The sequence below is a fragment of the Mastigoproctus giganteus genome, chromosome 14 (assembly GCF_048544385.1).
Source record: "Mastigoproctus giganteus isolate SK-2022 chromosome 14, ASM4854438v1, whole genome shotgun sequence".
NCBI lineage: Eukaryota > Metazoa > Arthropoda > Arachnida > Uropygi > Thelyphonidae > Mastigoproctus > Mastigoproctus giganteus.
This window is the reverse complement of record NC_143588.1, coordinates 110,219,775-110,243,272: the sequence shown is the minus strand read 5'-3', so window position 1 is coordinate 110,243,272 and position 23,498 is coordinate 110,219,775. Positions and strand designations below refer to the sequence as shown.

At 38.9% G+C, this 23,498-nt stretch overlaps 1 protein-coding gene across 1 annotated transcript; it reads right to left on the bottom strand.

Annotated features, from left to right (window-relative positions):
- Positions 1 to 5,778: 5,778 nt before the first annotated feature.
- LOC150075546 (uncharacterized) lies at positions 5,779 to 6,694 on the bottom strand. Its single transcript, XM_090388881.1, has one exon. It carries the CDS (start codon positions 6,646 to 6,648, stop codon positions 5,905 to 5,907), a length of 744 nt encoding a protein of 247 aa, XP_090245007.1. The 5' UTR covers positions 6,649 to 6,694; the 3' UTR covers positions 5,779 to 5,904.
- Between the last annotated feature and the right edge of the window lie 16,804 nt (positions 6,695 to 23,498).

The following is a 23,498-nucleotide window of genomic DNA, read 5'->3' as shown; positions in this document are numbered from 1 at the left end:
TTCTGAAAGGACTGCTTCTAAACTGTCAATACATTACTCTGAGCTTACTGCTACCTATATGCAAAGTATTGTACATAGGCAGAAGTAAAACCAGAGTAATGTACCAATTGTATGGTAGTGGAAAATGAAAAAGAACTGGGTGTAATTGTGTAGACAAACAAAGTTCTCTGAGCGGTGCAGACAGGTTTTCAGGATAGCTCATGGGGTTTTGTCAATGATATGCAGGAATTTTGCTAGCAGGGATAAGGAGCTGATTATTCCATTACATAAGGCTGCATGGGTAGCACAGTGGTATCGTCTCCATCCTCCCCCACATCGGGCCAGGGTTCGAATCCTGTCAATGAAGCAAGAAACTTCTATGAGCTTTTTTCACTCTGTGGCTGAGTTAGTCGATCTCAGGCACAGATAGCAAAGTCCCCCCCCCCCCCAGAACACAGGGTTTTTCGTCCAGCAAAGCAGGTAAATCGACCAGAGAACATGCGCAATTTAGACACAATACACATGGGCAGATGAAATAACTTTCGTGATCCTAATAAATAAATATAAATATGCATAAGGCAGTGGTCAGGCCACATTTTGAGTGCTGCCCAGGTCTGGAGGGCTCATTTTAGGAAGAATATAGGGCAACGAGATTGGTGAGGGGAACAAAGGAGGTGCTCTTACCAAGGTGGTCTTCAGTTGTGAAAGCTGCAGCATCTGGAGACTTGGCATCTGCGAGGCAATTTGACCGAGGTGTTTAAGGGTTTGAGGGGATTGAACAAGCTCACTGTTGATGGGATTCTTCCTCTTGAGACTACACACGAGTTATACATTCGAATTGAGGAAGGCCCGTTGTAGAATAAATATACGTAAGTATGCCTATAGCCAGCAGATGGTTGATTGGTGGAACAAACTTCCACAGGTTATTGTGGATGTGGATAGCTTAAGTAAATTCAAGAAAGAACTAGATAAACTATTGGAGATGGGCAGGTGAAATGGGAAGGTTTTTATTTTTTAATTATTTTTGCTGATGCTGTATAAGCATGCTTTCTTGCATCATTTTCCACTACTAATACTAATGCTGATAAAAGGTTACATATTTGTATTTCATTAATTACAAAACTATATTTGCGTGTGGACATATACAACTTTAATTATCTACAACTCATCTCACTTTGCACTGCTATATGGTTCACTGTTGCAATCACTGTTGTTGAAACGAAATGATTTCATATTTTCAAATGGATCCTGGATTGAAAAGACTGTAATGAGACATAGGTTACTACCATCTTCTGGCGAGATAATTAGCTTGAAGGAAGGTGCAGGAGCTAAGCACTCTCTCCAGGTGATTACAGAAAAGCCATTACATATTCATCAGTACAAAACATTATTGAAGTATGGAGAAAGACTTAAGCCATTAAAAGAGTATCAGGAAGGATGGCAATATAGAACCCTCAACATCCCCTTACAATAATCGATTTCTGGTCATTGGTTGGTTCATTGCTGGGTTTTAGGAGAATTGGCATCTAAGGCCATGTTGCTCTGTGTATATTGTCTGTAAATTGAGTGTGTTGTGTGGTCGATTTTCTGTTTGCTGGACAAAAAACCAACCATGCTCCCCTCACCTGAGACCGACTAACTCAGTCATGTTGTGAAAAAGACCCACAAAATTCTCCTGTCATTGATGGGATTCAAACTTAGGTCTTTTCCACCCGGTGTGGGGAAGACGGCAATTCTACCAACTGTGGTACCCACGAGGGCATTTCTGGTCGTAGAAAAGGAGAATAGAGATCTGCATTTCATTTTGGACACAAGGATCATTGATAAGGTGACACTTCCAAATGACTTTCCTCTTGGTAACTCAGATTTACTACATTGCTAGAGGAAGCTAAAACATTTCTTAACTGGATCTTAATTCTGGATAACTGATAGCAACCCCTTCACCCAAAGGACAGCATTTTTTGCAATTTCATCACATTTTAAAAAATTCCAGCTTTGTCAGATGCCTGAAGGCACTAAGAACTCGGCCCAGTTTCTAATAAAGTATTATGGAGAAACCTGCTTTCAAGATGACCTATACTCTAAGAATCTCTTCAGCCATAAGGCCACATTAAGAGAAGCATTCAAGAGTCTACATAAGAACAAATTAGCAATGAAATGCTCCAAATGTAAACTCTTCCTCAAGGAAGTCATATAATAAGGTAAACAAGTAATTCAAGAGTAGTTAGTAGTGATAGCCATATAGTGCAAGGAAGCCACAGGCTTTTGCTCCACTGGCTGAAAAAAAGAAAAAAATAAATAGAGTAGATAAGAAAAACTCTGTAGAAAGGCTAGATTTTTGTGTAGTATTGGCAGCATAAAGTATTTTCTTCTGTTGTTTAGTTTTTTCTGGCCTCTTTGCCACAGGGAAAGTGATCACCTGGAGAGCATGCCCAGTTGCCATCTATATCATGAGGTAGGCCACAACTAGATGTGTCCCTTACTATCTTTGTCTGCCCTAGAGAGGGCAAAGTCCTGCACCCACCGGAGGTAGTGCAATACCAGTGAGGTGCTCGCAAAATCCTGTACCCACAGCTACCCAAACCAAGGGTACTGGCATAAAGAAAAAATAAAAGTAAAATGAAAAAAAAAAAATATATATATACATATATAAGATAAAAAATTTATAAATAGAAGTAATAAAAAAAAAAGATTTACGACATGGACATGTCATAAATGTCAAGTAGATGTTTGGAGAGAACCATGGGGAATTTTTTTGTAAAGGAGACATCCGGTATAAATTTATATGTAGTTCTGCTTTTAGAGGTTGTGTCTCAACTACCTTGCCAAATTTTTATTAATTCTGACCAAATATGAGCTTTGTCAGCTTTGGTGTCTGAAGAATGTCATTCTGTAGAGTTCCATTCCGTGGATGTTTGAAGTTTTTGGAAGTAACAGATGGCACGATGCAGCATATGCAAGTTCAGAGGCAGTACTCCAGCAATGACCTGCAGGGCATCCGTTGAGACAGTCCTGCAGACACAGAGCATTGTAAGAATCATGGATCTTTGCAAGAAGAGTAAGTTTGGTTTGTTTGATGTTCTTAATTGTCATACCAAACCGGAACACAATAGGGTGCAATAGGTATGAATACTGCCTTGAAATATAAGAGAACTCTGGGCCCAAGATCCCAGTCAGTTCTCATAAGCTGAACAATAGCCACGGTAAATTTCTTTATTTTATCTATCAAGTGGCTTACATGGAGAGTAAAATTGAGGCTGTCATCAATGTCATCACTCATCAATGACCTAGATGTTTTAAGTGCTTGATATACGGTATTTTCTTGTTAGCTATTTTCACGAGCTGGGTTTTGGATGGAGAAATTTTAAGTTTGTCGCAGTTGCCTGTAGATGTTCATTTTATCTGGGATAATTAAGAGTATGCGTCTTAAGAGTTGAATCGAAATGTTATGGATAAATGATTTTATTTTAATGCATACCTAGTTTAGTATTGTAATAGATTATTTTCTTACCTTTGTTGTTAACCATGTGTATTGAGAAATATTAAGCTGTTTTGTTATTATGTTAAGGAAATTTGTTACAAATTTCTTCTCTCTCAAGCATGTGTGTAACAATTCATTATGTACTCATAGCTGTGCAAAGGTACTTGAGGGCTGAAAAAGGGGTTAGGGGGGGCCTTATTTATTTATGTTGAGACTTTGTTGGCTCCTTCGATTGGGGGCCACTGGTGCTGCACACCCAATGCATCCCCCATTTGCATGGCCCTGTATATACAACATGACATACACACTAATGTGTGTAAGTTTGAATTTTGAGTGCTAAATATATATTTAGCACTAGTATCCTCGAAACAGACAGAAGCAAAATTAAAAGTGACATTCAAGGATTTTTTGAACTATTAAAAAACTTCAGAAGAATAGTTTAGTAAACAGTAAACTAATTGTAGAAATGTGAAACTGGTTCCTTTTGTTTAAACCACTGGTTTTCAGCCTTCTTTTAACAATGGCACCCCTAAGTAATTTATTTTACTTTGTGGCACCCTACTCAATTTTCTGCCTCTGTGTGTGTGTGTGTGTGTGTGTGTGTGTGTGTGTACGTGCACATATCTAATATTAAAAATTGTGTTATATGATAGTTATTACAATAATATAAATAAGATTACAATTCATAATACAAATTATATATATTATAATTTTATTATTTATCTAAATAAACATCAATTATAGATCACCACAAAATTAAAAAGATACCATACACCTTTTATAATGAAATAAATATATAAACAAAAATAAATAAATAAATTTAAGTAACTTAAACCCAAATTACGTGGCACCGCTAGAATGTTGTTTCAGCACCCTGGTTGAAAACCACTGGTTTAAATGGTTAAATAAACAAAAGGATATGGTTTCTCCATATCCTTTTGGTTATTTAACCATATTTTGTGAAAAAGTAAGTTTTCATTATTTGAAATTAGCCTTATTGTTTTCTGCTTTAAAGAAGAAACCAGTTCTAATAGGAAAGGGAAAACTGTACACTGAAAAACAGAACTCTCTAGTTACTAGAAGAAAAGGTATTTATGATGATACAACCTTGCCATTTGCAAATGAATATAAAGCTTCCATGAATAATTTTTTTTTTTTTTTTGCATGTGTAAATTACAACAGATGGAAACAGGTAACAGAGCTTTTACTATTCAAATGCATTTCTATTTAAAAAGCTGTCTTTGTCTTATCCATTGAGTTAAGCAGTACATGTTGAAATTTATTTCCTAACAGTCAGTAAATTTTTTTTGTACTTCAAGAAATTCTCAAAATATGTTTTAATTTTATTCAGGATATTGTCTGAGCCTTATATAGTTAAACACACATATATGGATACAGTCAACAGAACCAAGATAGGCTTAAGTTCTGCAAATTGCAGTGTCTGGGGACTAGACACCTGCGAGGTGATCTGATTGAGGTGTATTGAGTAAGCTCATTGCTGACAGGATTCTTCCTTTTGCCCAGATTAATCACCAGCATTCTAATTTTTTAAGTTAGAGGATGAGAGAACAATTTCAAATCGAGGAAAGACAGTTGTCGAATAGATGTGCAGAAATTTGCCTTCAGCCAGTGGATAGTTGATTGCTGGAACAAACTTTTGAAGCAAATGGATGGGTTAAATTGGAAGGGGTTTTTTTTGGCTGATGCTGTATAAGTTTGCTTTCTTGCATCATATGCCTCTGCTAATGCTAATTACGGAAACTATCAAAGGCACTAGGCCCATCGAAAGTAGACTATACAAAAATAATAGCCTCAAGGAAACATTTCTAGTCCTCTCAGGAGAAGACATTCAATGATCAGCCCTGCTCTGGCAACAGATTGGTTCATTATACTAGCAGGTAGTTAATTTTGAAGATGGATTAGTTTCTCCACAGACAACTGCTGAAAAGTTTCTTTTTTGTTTCCATTTTATGCCGAAATTTCTTCCTCACTTTTGTAAGGGTTATCTAAATTTACCACAGATGTCTGTGGGGAACTAACACACATTCAAAACTTAATTACCTACTATTGCAATTAACTGGTCTGTTGCTAGAGCAACAGTAATCAAATCGAGCATCTTCTGACAAGAGGAGCATAACCCTCTTCTGACAAGAGGAGTATAACCCTGATTCTGATAACCCTCATCTAATGGCAGCTTTAAAAAAAAAAGGGTAATTAGGTAATACACTACTCACATTACTCTGCAAAAGTCTTAAGTATACTCCTTTGACAGGGAAAGTGGTTAAAGACCTGAAGTCACAAGAGAGGTTGGAGCCCATTTTGGGGAATAAATAAATAAATACAATGTTCAAAATCTCTTTACCAAAAACTCAGAAGTTTCTCCTCAGAATATGCTAGTAATTATATTTTCAAGTTTGTGGCAATAAAAGTAACATACCACGTATTCAGGAGGGTTTCTTCTTAGCGTGAACCAAAATGTGTTCTTTCAGTTTACGAAATTCTTTAAATGCCTTGCCGCATATTTCACAAATAAAGGGTTTCTCTTTAGTGTGAACTAATAAATGCCTTTTTAAAACTGACGATTGTGAAAACGCTTTGCCGCATATCTCACAAGTGAAGGATTTCACCTGCGTGTGAACCAATAAATGTCTTTTCCGATTACCTGGGTGTGAGAATGCTTTACCACATATTTCACAAGTGAAGGGTTTCTCCTGAATGTGAATCAACAAATGTCTTTTTAGATCTCCTGATAAAGAAAATGCTCTGCCACATATATTACAAGCAAAGGGTTTCTCTTGAGTGTGAACCAATAAAAAATGCCTTCTCACCTTACCTGATTCTGAAAATGCCTTGCCACATATCTCACAAATGAAGGGTTTCTCTTGAGTGTGAACCAATAAATGCTTTTTCAGATCTCCTGATAGCAAAAATGATTTGCCACACGTTTCACAGGTGAAGGATTTCTCCTGTGTGTGAATCAAAAAATGTCTTTTCCAAATACCTGATTGTGAAAATGCTCTTCCACATATTTCACAAATGTATGGCTTCTCTCGAGTGTGAACCAACGAATGTCTTTTTAGATTTCCTGATGTTGAAAATGCCTTGCTGCATATTTCACAAGTGAAGCGTTTCTCTTGAGTGTGAACTAATAACTGTGTTTCCAGCTTAACCGATTCTGCAAATGCCATGCTACATATTTCATAAGTTGCATCTCTTCTTGTGAACTAAAATATGTCTTTTGAGTGAAATTTGAATGTAAAAATATCTTCTCACTGGCCCCATATTTCAAACGGTTTTCTTCATGATGAAATATTATTCCTATTGTAATACAGTTATCCTTTTCAAGTGATTTTATATTTGAGAGATACTTAATAAAATGAAACTAGTGATGTTTCAGAGTTTTATACCACTTCTGTTTTTCTCAAATTTTCATTTGCATAGAATATATTTTTCTGGTTGAAACTGCAAAAATACAAAAACAAAAAGGAAATTAAGAAACTGATTTGCATAAGTCTGAAATAATGAGAAATAAAAATACTGAATTTTAATATAAAATTATAGGAATATATTGCAATATCTGACACTGTTTCTAATATATTTGGAAATGCTTTTGAATAATGTTTTTGAAACTTAGTCATTCCTTGTCTATATTCATGAAAATTCAATGGTATAAAAAGCTGGTGTCAGCTGACAGTTAATTCAGAATTGCTTTTTAATTATATGAACAATCTTTAAAATCACAATTTAAAAAGGATGGATACAGTTGCAATTTCAGAATGTTTACAACTGCTGTTTCAATTTTCAGAATACAGAGCAATTTCAAACTGATGTATTGGGAAACAAAAATAATGCCCACATTATAATTTATTATGAAAGTTTGCTTTTTGAACTTTTACATTAGCATACATTCACGGTACATCAGTAGATAAAATGATGTGGGGGGAGGGAGACAAGAAACAGGTAGGAATTAATACACAAAATTTTTGGATAATACTTACACATAGTAAATTCAGGAGTACTTCTGTCTATTCCTGTGTAAACTTGGACCACAAGGAAGGCATTATACCTTGGTTCGTGGCAGGTGAGCCAATAAAAACTGGCTCCAGATAGTGAAGTTTGGGGGGGGGGACAAAAATCAAAAGAAACAGAAAAAGAAATCATTCTCAATCAAAGAAACAAGTGAAAACTTTAAGAAAGGAATTTTTTTGGCAGTTGAAAAAAAGAAAGAAATTTGTTTCCGTATTGGTACAACATTTTCAACCAAATAAACAGCATAAGCAAAGCTTTCAAAGAAGTCAATTTGAATACGTTATGAGCTATCTTCTTGCTTTCAAAATCAATCGAATACCTTAAAAATTGCAGAACAAATGGAATTTAAATGTTTTCTACGTGATGCAGAAAAACTGGAAATTGAACATGAACAATGGAGCAAAGAAGATTTGGCCTTGAAAAAGAATGTTGTTGTTGTTTTGGCTTTTATTGCAGCATCAGCAACTAAGTGAATTTTTTCACTTAGCTGCACCAAAACCAACCAAAAAAGAATGTTCGATAACAAACACAAATTCAAAGTTGGAGTAATTAGAGAAGGAAAACTGAGGATCCATTTCTTAACATTTTAGACAATGCAATCCAGTTACTGAAAGGCAAATTTTAGCTGATTATCAAACACAATGATTAATTCCAATCTCTATGAAATTTGAATTATGCCAAAGAAATGCGAGATGAGCTCATAACAATTTTATAGTTTTGAAATTCTGCCTACAGTTCGTGATCAGGAAGTCATCTCTAGTATCAATATATATACAAAGAATCAAAACAATTTGACAGCATCAGTGGCTAATCTTTTCTTGGTACCAGGAATTTTTTTAATGCTGCCTGCATAAGTGGTCATCACAGAATGGAGCCTTTTCAAAGAGGCAGCTAATCAAAATGTATCTTCATTCTACAGTGACACAAGGTCATTTAGTGGGTTTAGCATTAGTAGAGGCATATGATGCAAAAAAGCAAGCTTATACAGCATCAGCCAAATAAAAAAATAAAAAAACCATTTCCATTTTACCCATCCATAAGCTCCAAATGTTTATCTAGTTCTGCCTTGAATTTATTTATTTAAGCTGTCAACTTCTACAACAGATGACAGTTTGTTTCAACAATCAACCACACGCTGGCTAAATGCAAATTTCCACACATCTATTCTACAACTGTCTTTCAATTTGAATTTATGTCCCCTCAGGTGATTAATCTGGACAAGAGGAAGAATTCGATCCGCATTGAGCTTGCTCAAACCATTCTAGGTCTTTACACCTCAATCAGATTACCTTGCAGGTGCCTCACCAGACACTGTAATTTGCAAATATTAAGCCTTTCTTTGTAAGAGAAGCCCTTTGTTCCATTCACTAATCTTGCTGTCCTTCTCTGTACTCATTCCAGCAGCTCTACATCCTTCCTAAAATGAGGACTCCAGACCATTGCCTTATACAAGGGAATAATCACCTCCTTATCTCTGCTACAAAAATTCCTGCATATCATTGATAAGACACCATGAGCTACTCTTGCAGACTGTCTACACTGCTCTGAAAACTTCATATCTGACTGCACAGTTACTCCCAAGTCATTTTCATTCTCTACCACCTTGGGTGTAGTACCACATAGTTGATATGTTAATCCAGAGTTACTGTAACACATATGCAGTACTTTACATTTGTCAATGATAAACTTCAGTTGCAACCTCTCAGCCCATCCGCTCAAAGTTTCTAGATACTCTTGCAGTAGCATGCTGTCATTAGTGTCATTAACAACCTTGCCAACCTTCGTATCATCTGCAAACTCAGACATTAAGCCTGATATACCTTCAATAATATCATTAATAGATACAGAAAACAACAATAGACCCAACACTGAATCCTGGGGACTCCACTAATAACATTAGTCCATGAAGAACAGTCACCATTGTTTACCACTCTCTGTCTTCTCCCACTCAACCATCCCTTTATCCATAGCAGAATTTTGCCCTTAATGCCATACTGCTCCAATTTGTACAGTAGTCTTCCATGTGCAACAGTATCAAAAGCTTTCCTAAAATCCAAGTATATGATATCAAAATTATTTTTTGAATCCAGTTCCTTCGTGACCACATCATAGTATATAATCAAATTGGTCAGGCAAACTTCCCCTTAACAAACCCAAGCCGTGTCCAAACTATAACCGAAGTGTTGTCTAAATGATCCTGCAGTGCTTCTTTAACCAGTGCCTCCATTGATTTCCCTGGTACAGAAGTTAAACTAACAGGTCTGTAATTACTGGTGTCACTCTGATCCTCCTTTGTGAATTGGGTCACATTTGCACATCTTCAGCAATGAGGACCTTCCCTGAGTCCAAGGAAGGTCTCATAATTATGGCTTAGGGTTTGCTTACTTCCTCTGCCATCTCCTTTTAATATAACTGGATAGATCCCATCTACCCAATTACCTTTTTTTTGTTTATCTTCAACAATTTCTCCTCCACTTTGCTGTTATTAAAAAATCATTTAACTCATTAGCATAGTTTAATAAACCTCCGGTATTCCCCTCCCTGAATAACTCCTCATGTGTAAATATAGATGCAAAAAATAGTCATTCAGTTTGTTAGCTACCTGACTAGGATCATCAACAGTTGAACCATTGATATCAAGTGGGCCAATCGGATTCATCCCCTTCCTTCTAGAGTTTACATAAATAAAGAACTCTTTGCATCCTTTGCCAAAGATTTCTCATAATCTGCCTTTGTCTGCCTAACCTCATTTGTGACTTGATTATAGACCAGCTTACATCGATGAGCCAACATTATGACCAGAGTCGTTATGCAAATCGAAGTAACTACAGGTGAACTTTCCCACATGTCGGGACACTGTATAAAAAACACCTGATACTGAGTTCTGTTAATCAGTGTTACTCTTCTTCTTCAGATGGGAAAGGCAGCAGACTTAAACGAGTTTGACAACGGCCAAATTGTAACAGCCAGATGACGGGTCAGAGCATATCAAAAATAGTACAGCTGGTGGGGAGCTCAGTCAGGCGTGGTTAGTACCTACCAAAAGTGGTCCGAGGAGGGAAAACCCACAAACCGCTGGCGAGGTGTTTGACGACCATGGCTCATTGATGCTCAAGGTGAGCGAAAGCTCTCCCGGATGGTACGTGGCAACAGAAGGACGACTGTGGCGCAACTCGCCAGCCAGTAATTGTAATGCTGGTTACGGGAGTAAAGTGTCACAACACACAGTAAAGTGTCACAGTACATCAGATCCTGCTGAAAATGGGGCTGTGTAGCCGCAGGCCGCTCAGAGTGCCCATGCTAACCATGGTGGTTCACTGGTGACAGTGCCTACAATGGGCATGCAAGCATCAAAACTGGACCTTGAGTGATTGGAAGAAGGTCGTCTGGACTGATGAATCACATTTCCTGTTGGACCATGTGGATAGCTGAGTATGTGTGCATCATTTACATGGGGAAGTGATGGCACCTGGATGCACTGTGGGACGAAAACAAGCCGGTGGCAGTGTTGTCATCGCAGAACATGCAGTCTTCTGCTGAGATACCCTGGGTCCAGCCATCCGTGTGTTGGAGACTCAGACATGTACCACTTACCTAAACATTATTGCTGACCAGGTACACCCTTTCATGTCAACAGTCTTCCCCTCTGGCAGTGCCGTCTTTTCAGCAGGATAATGCACCCTGCCCTGATTTTTTGCTGTCCTTGCGCCGTAAAACCTCCAACAACAACAGTGATTTCCCACTGTTTTGCTAGCTGCCACGTTGGCAGGCTACCCTGATCTTGAGTTTTACCCGTATTTTAAAAACGTTTTTGATTTCGTAAGCGCACCGCCTTGGGGAACAAAGAAGGATAGAGGCCATCTACATTTGCAGGGTCTGGCCCCTAAAAGGGTTAAAAGTTGCCATAATCATACGAATGTTATACGATAATATAAAGTTGACAGAGTTAAAAAGAAAGAAGAATAAACTTTCAAATTGTTCATAGGAAATTTGAGCAATATATCCAACGGGCTGATTTACAGTTGTACATGAATTATATAAAATATATATATATATATAAAGAGATTAAACATTATCCTCAAATACTGTTAGAAATTTTTATATTTACTTATTCTACATTTATACAGGATAAATCATCTTTAAATACCTACACTTCTAATATCATTCAAATTGGCACGTTCCATATCAGCGTGATACAATATATATATGTATACGTGAACGCCCTCGCACGGTGAAGAGGAACTAGCAAGAATCCAAGCCAAAATTGCATAGAAGTATTGTCACATAATAGTAGTGGCAGTGGGATGTGATACAAGAAAGCAAGTGTATGAGTTCATGCAGCATCAGTGAACAAAAAAATCACACCATTCCCTCCAAATGCCTGTCCAGTTCCTCCTTAAATTTATTTACCCTATCAACTTCCACAACGACAGATGGAAGTTTGTTCCAGCAATTAACCACCCGCCGGCTAAAGGCAAATTTCCGCACATCTATTCTACATCTGTCTTTTCATAATTTCAATTTATGCCCCTTTAGGTTCGTAATCTGAACAAGTGGAAGGATCCAATCAGAATTCAGCGTGCTCAACCCATTCAAGGCCTTATACACCTCAATAATGCAAAAGGATCTGAGTTTCTGTGCCACTTCGTTACAGAGAATGGTGAATAAATAATATAGTAATAAATTATTAAAAAATATGAGGGACGTTTGAAAAATGGTGGCCTGAGTACTAAGGGTTTATTTGAGGAGTCTGGTAGCATGTTATTTTTCAATATAGTCCCCTTTGGGGTACATACACTTTTACAACCGATGAAGCAATGCGTTGATTCCGTTTATGAATAAAATTTTCTCTTGGACCTCAAGGAATGCATCAACTGAAGCAATGACGCCACTGTCGCTGGAAAAATGGATACCAACCAGGTATTTTTTTCAAATTACGAAATATGCGAAAGTTCGATGGTAATAGATCTAATATTAGCATTAGCATTACTAGAGGCATAAAGCAAAAAGCAAGCTTATGCTGTATCAGCCAAAAAAAACAAAAAAAAAAAAAAAAAACCGCTCCCATTTCACCCCTCCGTTCGTTCCAAATACGCTCAGCCTTAAATTTGTTTAGACTATAAACTTCCACAACAAAAGATGGAAGTCTGTTCCACCAATCAACCACCCGCTGGCTAAAGGCAAACTTCCGCACATCTATCCTACAATTGTCTTTCCTCAATTTGAATTTATGCCCTCTCAGGCGATTATTCTGAGCAAGAGGAAGAATCCCATCAGCATTGAGCATGCTCAATGCTGATGGGATCTCTTGAATATTGGGAATAGGCCATTATTTCAAACTGCACTCATGCAGTGCAGCCAAGGCAATGACAGACTTGTGAGCAGGAACACTGTCCGGGTGGAACAAGACTCTTTTGCTAAGTTTTCCTTGGTGGTGGTCTTTGCACACAATCTCCTCCCAAGGTCTTCATAATGTGCCCGTGATTGGCTGGCCCTTCTGAAGATAATCCACCAGCAAAACTCCAATGCCATCACCTTGCCAGTAGAATGAATCAACTTGGCGTTCTTTGGAGAGGGAGAAGAGTTGTGTTCTGTTTGAACCGCTCCTTTGTATCTGGTAAAAGTATTGAACCCACATCTCATTCATAGTCACAAACTTTGCAAAAAAGTTTGCTGGATCTGCTTGAAAATGATGCAAACCTTCACTTGACTTGATAGTTCTTGTGCATTTTTTGAACTGCTTTGATGCTGACACCTTTTTCATAGCTATAATTTCTGTTTTATGTGGTACATGTGTTCAGATGAGATGGCTATGATGCTGGAAATGCACTGAACTATTACTTGTCAATCACTCATCATAGATCACGCACACTGTCAACAACTTCTGGAGTGATGAACATTGCAGGTCTTCCACAGCATGAATCTCCTTCCAGGATCTCCTCCTTAGTTGAGGTTCTGCTGCCCATTTCGTAACCACAGAATGGGAAGGGGTTCATCCCCCAATGTTGTAAACATCCTCATGAATTGCCTTTGGCATTAGTCACTCTTTCTCAAATATTGGATGACTTCATAGTGAGTGATTTTGTTCATCTTTCCTTATTCACACTACTTTGTTGATATCAGGACCCGCAATTAAAAGAGAAAAAAAAAAAAGACATTATTGAAACTACATGAAACTTGATCGGTTGCCACTTGAAGTTTTATGTTACAGAAATTTTTACACTGTACTATTACGCTCTTAGACTCAGACCACGAATTTTTCAAATTCCCCTCGTAGAATGCTCAGCTATGCAAGTGCAATGTTATAAGACTAGAGAATGAAATAACTCAGCCGGATGAGAGACATCTGAGATGCTAGAAAATTATGTGATTCTTTGTTTGTTTTGCTATAATGCAGCATTTTATATTAACAACCTGGCTGCTAGCCTTACACTACTGAAAATTAGTTTTTCTACAGTAGCACGTTTAATTATCTCATTTATTAAAAAATATATATTTCAGTAAATATAAGCGGGAGCAGCGGTATTCCCTGAAGTTTTCCAAATGTTTTCTACAGATAGCATCTCACAACTGCTGTACATCTGTTATGTGGTATTCTTGGTTCATTGTTTGACCATGCAGGCCAAATTCAAACCCTGTGAGTCAAAAAAAAAAAATTATATATAACTATTTTCTTTTACATTTCATTCAGATTTCTCTTTATTTTTCGGCCACGGAGGAGACAGAGGCTTACATTCAGTGGACATTTCATTTCATTTATTAATACACACAATTTACATACATTCATTTCATATATATACAAAACTTATATAGGTTTATATACAATTATATATACATTTCCATCATCCAGGTGTATGTGTGTATTTATGTAGGTTACTGGCGGTTTCCAGGGTTCCCCCTATGTCCGCCGTCTATTAAGCGGTAGTTATTGCCAGCAGAATTGTAATGATTCATCTAAGGAGAACGACTTGAATTTTGAATTTTGAAGTGACTATTTTGAGTTTAATTTAGGTTTAGCCGCGTTTTGCTTTGGGATTACTATTTACACCCGCGGGTAGGAGGAGTTTAAGTTTAGCGTTAGTTTAGTATAGGGTGACATGAATGCACTAGGGAAGAATTAAGTTTATCGCTAGTTTAAGTTTTGGAAGTTTGGAAGGTTACTGAGCAGTATGGCGTATTAGACTAATTTAGTTTAGGATTCTTAATGCTAATGGCACTTAGATCTTTGATGTTCATTTTAGTGTGTGTGGAGTGTTGTATATGTTGTTGTGGCTGGCATCTGGCATTTAGCAGCAGGGGGCTGAAGGCAAGTAGAGCCTCAACCCCCGCTCCCGTCCCTAGCCGCGAGGAGGCAGCCAGGTTCTACTATCTTGTTTAGAATCAGTTATCAATAACACATTTTGTGTTAACTCAGCTTCAATCTATATAGTTGTGCACCCGAATCCGCAGGGCCCAATCCTGACCTAGATCTCGGGACACACCCATAGTATTTTAAATTCAACATTGGCTCTACATGGTTTGGAGTGTGCCCAGTTCCCGCAGGGCCCAATCCTGTCCTGGAACTACCACACCCTTAAATTTTTTGGAATTACTGAAGTAACATGGTTTGGAGTGCGCCCAATTCCCGCAGGGCCCAATCCTGACCTGGAGTTGAAGCGCACTCAATTAATACGTTGATTTACATTGATTCCAATACAGTCTGTAGCAGTGTTTATTCTTGTGTTCCTAGTTTCCTGTGGCTTGTATTCTCTTTCTACGGGAGAATACCTTTTCCGCGAAGGTGGCCAGCGCTGAGAAGGACTCGGGGCTGTCGAGTAGCATTGGCAGGTCATTGGGGTTGTATACGTTTGTTACAATTTGGAGTTGTGTTCTAAGGTCCACATAGTAATTGCAGTCAAATATGATATGGGACACCGTCTCAAGCTCCCCGCAAGCACAGTTGGGGGATTCAACCAGGTTGAAAGTGAAGAGCTTGGCATTTATGCTGCCATGTCCTGTTAGTAGAAACATTGTATAGAGTCCCGGGTTGATCCAGGGCTTGCTTGTTTTATTGATTTCTATAACTTCTGGCAAGTATGTAAATGTTATTCTGCCAAGGGGAGAATCGGTCCAGTCCCTTTGCCAGTCAGCTAAGTACAATTGTCTGAGCCGGTTGTTATCTTCTTTAGTTGGTAGGGCAGCATCTATGCTGTATTGTGCTATACTCTTGGGAATGGGCTGTTTTCTTTGGTATTGCAGGAAGGTGTCAATCACATCGTATATTACTGGACGTTTCCCACAGATGACACTTAGGGCAGCGGTAGAGATGGTCCGGCAAGCCCTGGAGGTGGCCAGGAGCAAGAAGCGTTGGGCTCGCAGAAGTATTTTGCGGACTTGTCCTCTGCTCAGGCTCGGTGCCCAAGCTCCTGCAGCGTAGCAAACAGTGGGGAGGAAGAGGGTATTATAATATAGTCTTAGCGTTGATGGCTTTATCTTCCATGATTTCCTGGTTATTTTCATTAGGTTTCCTGTTAAGATTTTGGTTTTCCTTAGTAAGTACTTAGCATGAGGAATGAAACTGAGCTTGTTATCCAGCATTACCCCCAAGTATTTGTATGTTTCAACCAGTTTGATTGTTGTGTTCCTAAGTTTGATCTTTGGTGGCCTACGTGGGTCAAGGTGGCCCTTTAAGAGCATCTGGCAAGTTTTCTCTGTTGAGATTGTTAGCTTATGGGTTATGCACCACTGGTCCAGATCTTCCAGGACATCCGTGGCTAGTGTTTCCAATTCCCGCCTGTAGTTTCCGTTTATAAGCAAGATTAGGTCGTCTGCAAAGGCTACCTTTGTGATTTGTGGTTGACCGGTGGCGAGCCACCCGTCAAGGACCAAGCTCCAGCAAAGGGGGCCAAGAACTGATCCCTGGGGGCAGCCTCGAGTGACCAGGCTGGTTACTGAGCAGGATCCATTGTAGACCACGAGGCTACGGTCTGTGAAATAGTCGGACATTAATCGGTAGATTGGGGCGGAGACCCCGGCCCTCCGCAACCTCTCCAGGACACTTTGCCACCAAACGGTGCCGAAGGCCCCTTTGAAGTCCACGAAGAGACCGAGGACGTAGGTATATTCCGAGGATGAGATAGACTCCAGGACATGGTTTATAGCATCAACCGCTGATTTGCCTGCAGTGAAGCCAAACTGGGAGTTGGAATTGAGGCTCTTTGAGTTGTATAACGTGCGTATTCTAGCTGCAAGTAGTTTTTCTAGCACCTTTCCCAGGACGGGGAGAAGGGCTATTGGGCGGTATGATGATGCTTGGTTGGATGGTTTGTCCGGTCCTTTCAGCAGTAATTTCAAGTTTGCCTGCTTCCATGCCTTGGGGAAGGAACCGTGGTTTAGACAAGAATTGAACAACTGTATCAGGGTGTTTGGGGAGATGGACCAAATTCGTTTGACTACTGTGACCTCCAGGAGATCCAGTCCAGGGCATTTTCCTGATTTTAGCGTGCTGACTGCATGGTCTATATCTATGTGGGAGAAGGGGTCCTCATAGCTTGTGGCCGAGTAGGTTAGATGGTCCAGCCGAAGCGTTGTTTGGGTGGTACCCTCCGCGGTGGGACAGTCTTGCTGTATGATTCCGTCGAGCAGGTTGTTGATTGAATCTTCCCATGTAAGTGACTCCTGATTGTTTTGATTCAGGGTGGATTGAGTGATCTCCCCTGGGTGGATCTTATCAAAGATGAGCCTGTAAACTAGGCCCCAAGGGTCTGTACTCATGGATTTTTCAACATGTTTTCCCCACGCTTTGTGTTTTTCCTTGTAAATTCCATTAAAACAGAGCTTCCGTGCACTGTTGTAGTTTTCATTTAGTCTGTCTATTTCAGCTGGCGATCTCTGGGTCCTTCTTGCACGGCTAAGTTGCTTCCGTGCCTTCCTCAGGGCTTTCCGAAGGTCCGTGAGTTCCATTGTCCACCAGGGCACGTAGTTTGGTTTGCGGGACTTCTTCCGAAAGGAGGAGTCGCAGATTGCGGTGCACTGCGTCATGAAGTCTGTCAAGAGTAGGTCAGGAGGTGGCAGGTTTGCCAGGTCTTTGTCATTGTTAAGGAATGCAGTTTTGGCCAGGTTGTCAAATTTTTCCCAGTCTGAGTTCCATATTTTGTATCTGGGAAGATCATAGGATTTCCTCCTGAGTGCATGGTGTATGAGTGGGCAGAAGGAGAAGGCTATAACCGAGTGGTCACTCGACGTCCATGAGGGATGTAGCTTCCATTCTTTTATGCAGTCTGCTATGGATGAGGTTGACAGTGTTATGTCGATGTGAGAGGTTCCTGAGGCGGAGGAGAAGGTAGGTGGGTGGCCGGGTGTGTTACAGATGTTAAGATTTTTTGTGGCAATCAACTCCTCCAGGATTTCCCCTCTGGAGTCTGCCGTTGGGCTGTTCCACATTGGTGAAGATGCATTTGCATCCGTTAGAATAATTATGCTTTTCCCTACTAGTGTATTCATTGCGTTTTCGAGGTAGTTAACGAACGGCTCAATCTCCTGGGAGACTCTGGAGCATCTCAGAGCATTTGTTTATTGGTAGTAGTAGTAGTGGCATATGATGAAAGAATGCAAGCTTACATAGCATTGGCCAAAAAAAAAAACGCCACCATCACCTGTCCATCCCCTCCAATAATTTGTCTACTTTTTCCTTGAATTTAATCAAACTGCCCACTTCCAAACAACAGACAGAAGTTTGTTCCAACAATCAACCACCAGCTGGCTGAAGGGAAACCCCTGCACACCTATCCTACAACCATCCATAATCAATTTGAATATATAAACTCTCGTGTGTGTAGTCTAAACAAGAAGAAATTTATGCCCCTTCGTGTGTGTAGTCTAAATAAGAGGGAGAATACCATCAGCACTGAGCTTGTTCAATCCATTCAAAGACTTTAACACTTCAATCAGATCTTTTTGCAGGTGCCTAGTCTCCAGACACTGCAAATTGCAGAACTGAAGCTTTTCTTGGTAAAAGCACCCGTTTGTTCTCACCAATTTCGTTGCCCATTTCTATACTTGTTCCAGCAGCTCTACATCCATCCTAAAATGAGGTCTCGAGATCGGTTCTTTATGCAATGGGCTATTCACCCCCTGTTCCCTTCTAGCAAAATTCCTGTATATCATTGGCAAAACTCCATGAGTTTTCCTTACAACTGCCTGCACTGCTCAGAGAACTTTACATCTCACTGCACAAATACCCAAATCAAAATTTGGATATTTTGATTCCCCATAGGTATTTTTCCTTTCCACTATCATGAGTGTAATACTACCACACAATTGGTACGTTCCTCTACGATTATTGATACCAGGGGCTCACATTTGGTGAGTATGGGCTTGGCACATCCAGGGTCCTGAGCTGGATATCATCATTCTTCTCTTTCTTGGTGATTACTTTCTACTTCTCTCTCTCTCTCTCTCTCACAGGGTAACTCAGGAATTTTTTTTGGCTGGTGCAGCATAAGCCTCAGGCTTCCTTGCACAATATGGCTAATAATAATATGCAGTAATTTGCATTTGTTAATGTTGAATTCAGTGTTGAATCTAGAGCGTTTCACCGGGGGAGAATGTAAACTTCGGGGGTACATGTAGTATAGGAATACCTCGCATAGCGCAGTTACGGTAATTCATGCCAAAAAAAAAAAAAAAAAAAAAAAATACCGCGCTATGCGAAACCGCGCTGATCGAGGTATAATTAGTATGTATTTTAATGTAATGCGTTCCGACAATTTGATTGTATGGGTCGAGTTGCAAAAATATATAGGTGTTTGTTTACTATAAATTGATACACACGAAATTCTTGCAAAAAAAAAAAGAAACTAAAATGATAAAAACGAAAAATACTAGTAAATACAGTACAGATGATTTTTTATTGCAATATAAAGAATATAAGAACCAAAAGAATATAAGTGAAGTATGTACTGTATTTTTATTTTGAAAAATAACTGATCAGCTTAGTTTGCACAATATGTAATAGCGATGTTTGGATCGCTATTACATTTCTTCTTTCCATTCATATTTGCGTATAAAGCTGTAACGTTTTTAAAAAATAATCTTTAATAAAAATGCACAGCAAAAAATATTTGTACAGCTTACGCACAATCAACGACCTCACCGCTCGGAATCTAGTGTTTACTAGCAGAGTCCATATATAATGGGAGTTGCAACAACAGTCAGTGTGCCCTTGAATACAAAGATACATATTAAATGTATTGGTGCGTAACACAGTTAATGTTTTTTCAGTTTGTAAACCGCGCTGTTCGAAACCGCGTTGTGTGAGGTATTCCTGTATATATTTTTACTATAATTATTAAATATTAGATCGTAGATATAGCTTAGCTGAATTTTCAGCACTCACTTCATTAGCTGAAAATACAATCTAGTCATTACATCACAGCACATAAGGACTCCTTAAAATATCATGTCAGTTATTAAATATTTACAACATATGTATACGTTACAAACAAATCTGTATATTTATGCATAAATATAAATTTATGCACAATATGCATAATATATATACAATGAGTGATCACTGAATGACCACCCCTATGAAAACTCAATGCGACCCGTTGACCACATGAGGGATTCATGTCAAGTAAATATGATCAGTCACGGAAGTGACGTCATCCGCGGCTTTCGCCAGAGGCGCTACACGTTCACACTACTAGTCTGAGCCGAGCACTCACTAGTAGTGTGATTAGAGCGCTTGGCACATTTTTCGTGACTGGTATGATATCTTGAGTCAGCCATCATGCTGGCTTGCATTCCACAATTCCAAGTAGCATATGTTTAAAATTTCTTTCAAAATCCACCCCCCTCTACATCGCTACTGTCACTTTGAATACTAAGAAGTTTTTTAATACTGTGCAAAATAACGTAATCACTCGGATATTCAACTACCGTGACTATGTTTTACGTGGTCACAGTAGCTGAATCAATAGATGCAGTCTATTGAATAATGAATAACATGGTATCAATAAATTTACTGAAACATGTGGATCACTCACTTCTTCGAAAAACGTATGACTTCTTGTAGTGGCGTATTCAGATATCATCATAAGGGGGGAACATGGCAACCAGGTGACATCGTAAGGGGGCATGGCAGGCAGACTTTTAAGTTTTTTTTAGAATGCCTCCTACCTTGTTTCTTTAATTTCAATTTTTTGGTTTACTTGGGCATATGCACTCTCTGCATATGCCCACCTAAACTGCAGTATAATTGCATTTGTCTAGATGGTCCTCCATTTATGAATTAGGAATAAATTTGCACAGCTTCAGTTCACAGGGACCTCTCCTGAATTGAAAGATTCACTCATAATTATGGTAAAGGGAAGTGATAAAACTAGAATAAATTAATAGGGGGCTCCAGGGACATGGGGGAAAAGGCTAATTCACGTCTAATTATTTATTTCAACAGAAACTGAAGAATATACACTGAATGGACAGATATCGTGGGATACCTACCTAGTAATGGGTAGGCCTGCATCACTATCCATAATTCCATCGCATTCCTGGGTTTAGGATCCAAAGCTTTAGCATTAGTAGAGGCATATGATGCAAGAAAGCAAGCTTATGCAGCATCAGCCAAAAAAAAAAAAAAAAAAAAAAAAAAACCCTTCCACTTCACCCCTCCATTCGTTCAAAATACCTGTCCAGCTGAGCCTTAAATTTATTTAGGCTATCAACTTCTACAACAAGGGATGGAAGCCTGTTCCACCAACCAACTACCCGCTGGCTAAAGGCAAATTTCCGCACATCTATTTTGAACAGACCTTTCCACAGGGTTCATTTCCGATGAATGGGCAGGCCATTCCACAGTGGTAAAATCTGCGGACTGCTCTTCAGTTGCTTTCGCTCAGTTGAGGCATAGACTACTGTCATGGTGTTAGCAATGGGATTGACTCTGGGGGTCAGCAGCTCCCATAACCTATTGCGGCTAATGATCGCCATCAGGCAATCGTTAGCCGCAATAGGTTATGGGTTTTGGTGAAGACATTTCTGGCACCTCCCTCGTTGAAGTTGGCAATGATTTGTGTCACTGCTGCTCTCCAGTTGGCTGAAAACAATGAGACAGAAGTTGACGGTCAAGTTCATCCACCACCTTTCTCCACCCACAGCACTGTTCACAATGAGACATTCCAGAAATGGCATATTCTTGTTACACTCTTGATACTGTCAAATGGGGATAGTGTAATTTCTGTACCACCACGACAGAGTGACCCATGGATCGGGCACCCACTATCATCCCTCTTTCAAAGCTGATTAACTCATGATGTTTATCCATACTGACATCAAATTACCATCTACGTGAATGCAATGATGCTGTGTACCTATATACCTGCCAAGCAGTGGGTTTGTCCACTAGAGAGACAGGTGACTGTCGCATTGCCCAGGAATCAGGTATCCTATGAATTCTGTCATTTCAGTGCATACATTAACTAATAAATTAACTAATTTATTTAATTAATTAATAAATTAACTAATTTAAATAAAGAACAATACTAAAAACTCAAAAGTTTTGTGTGTATTTAATGGACTCGATGAAATGAATCACAATACAAGCAAAAAATAAATTAGGATAAATTTTAAAAAAGAAATGTGTATAAAGTTGTTTTATCAAAGAAATTATTGCTGAAATCGCACAATTCTTTAAATTCGTCAATAACAGCATCAATGTTGAAGCTGTTACTGATGAATTCACGCTCAACGATGCTTTGCATCAATTTTGAGTGCAAATTCATCATGACCATAAGGGCAATAAATTTATTTATTTAATGAAACATTAGGGGACAGCACCCCCCAGCACTGCTGTAATTTTGCTTATGAGTAAGAGTTCGCTTAGCTCCTTTGCTGCTTCCCTTAATGTAATTAGATAGATTCCATCCACTCCAGCACCTTTATGTTAAGCTTCAACAATTTCTTATCCACTTTCCTCAAATAATTGAGCTTCCTGTTAAATTTTGATGAACTTCTGGCATTATCCTCCCTAAAAGACTCCTCATGCATGAATGTAGATACAAAACACCTATTCAATTTGTCAGCACCCTGAGCAGGATCATCAACAGTTAAACTATTGACATCAAGTGGACCGATGTGATTCAACCTCTTCCTTCTAGTGGTAATATAACTATTGGCTTCTGTATCACGTGATAATTCATATGCATCCCAAGCATGTCTTCTCTGCCACAAGTCTGATCGGTTCATCTGACATCCATTTAGGTCCAAGCCTGAAATGGTAAAGGTATTTCTTAGTTGGAATGAAAAGCCCAGTGACTACGATTTCTTCCCATTTAGAATTTGCTGTTGGTAATATCATCAGTGGTCCGATAGAATTAAAAAACTGTCTGGGACCACTGGAGTTACCCTTATAAAAGCAGAAGTCTTTACCTTTACCCTTGTCAGTAGTTATGTCTTCAAGTAAATCCTACATGAGCACACCATGCTCATGCCATCCAGAGGGTCTTTTATCTGTAGATTCTTAATGCATGAAGAATTGCTGCTGATAATCAGAATGAAAGTATTGTCTCTCTAACATGCTACTGTAGAAAAGTCATCCAATAAATGCACAAAAGGTCTTGCTGCACAAAAGTCAATATCTGGAAAGTTAAAATACTCCATTATAAGACATTTCAATTTACTGGCCCACTCTATTTCTCTGTATTGTTGTTTAGTATAACCATCACAGTCATTATGCCTATAACACAAATCCACTCTCATTTTTCTTTTCCCAGTGTGTATGGCACATCAGACTGACTACTGATTGCCCTGGCCACTCGCATCAACTGGATGCACAGCCTTAATTTATGCTTAATATGCTCAATTAAGAGCATAATCCCTCTATGAAATCCTCTATTAAAATTGATTGACATGTCCTATAAGAAATACCAGTTTCACTAGCAACTTTGCAGACAATTAAACATTGATCATTCCTGATCAGATCATGAACACGAGTGATTGAATCACTGTTTTTGAAATTTAAGGGCAGCAA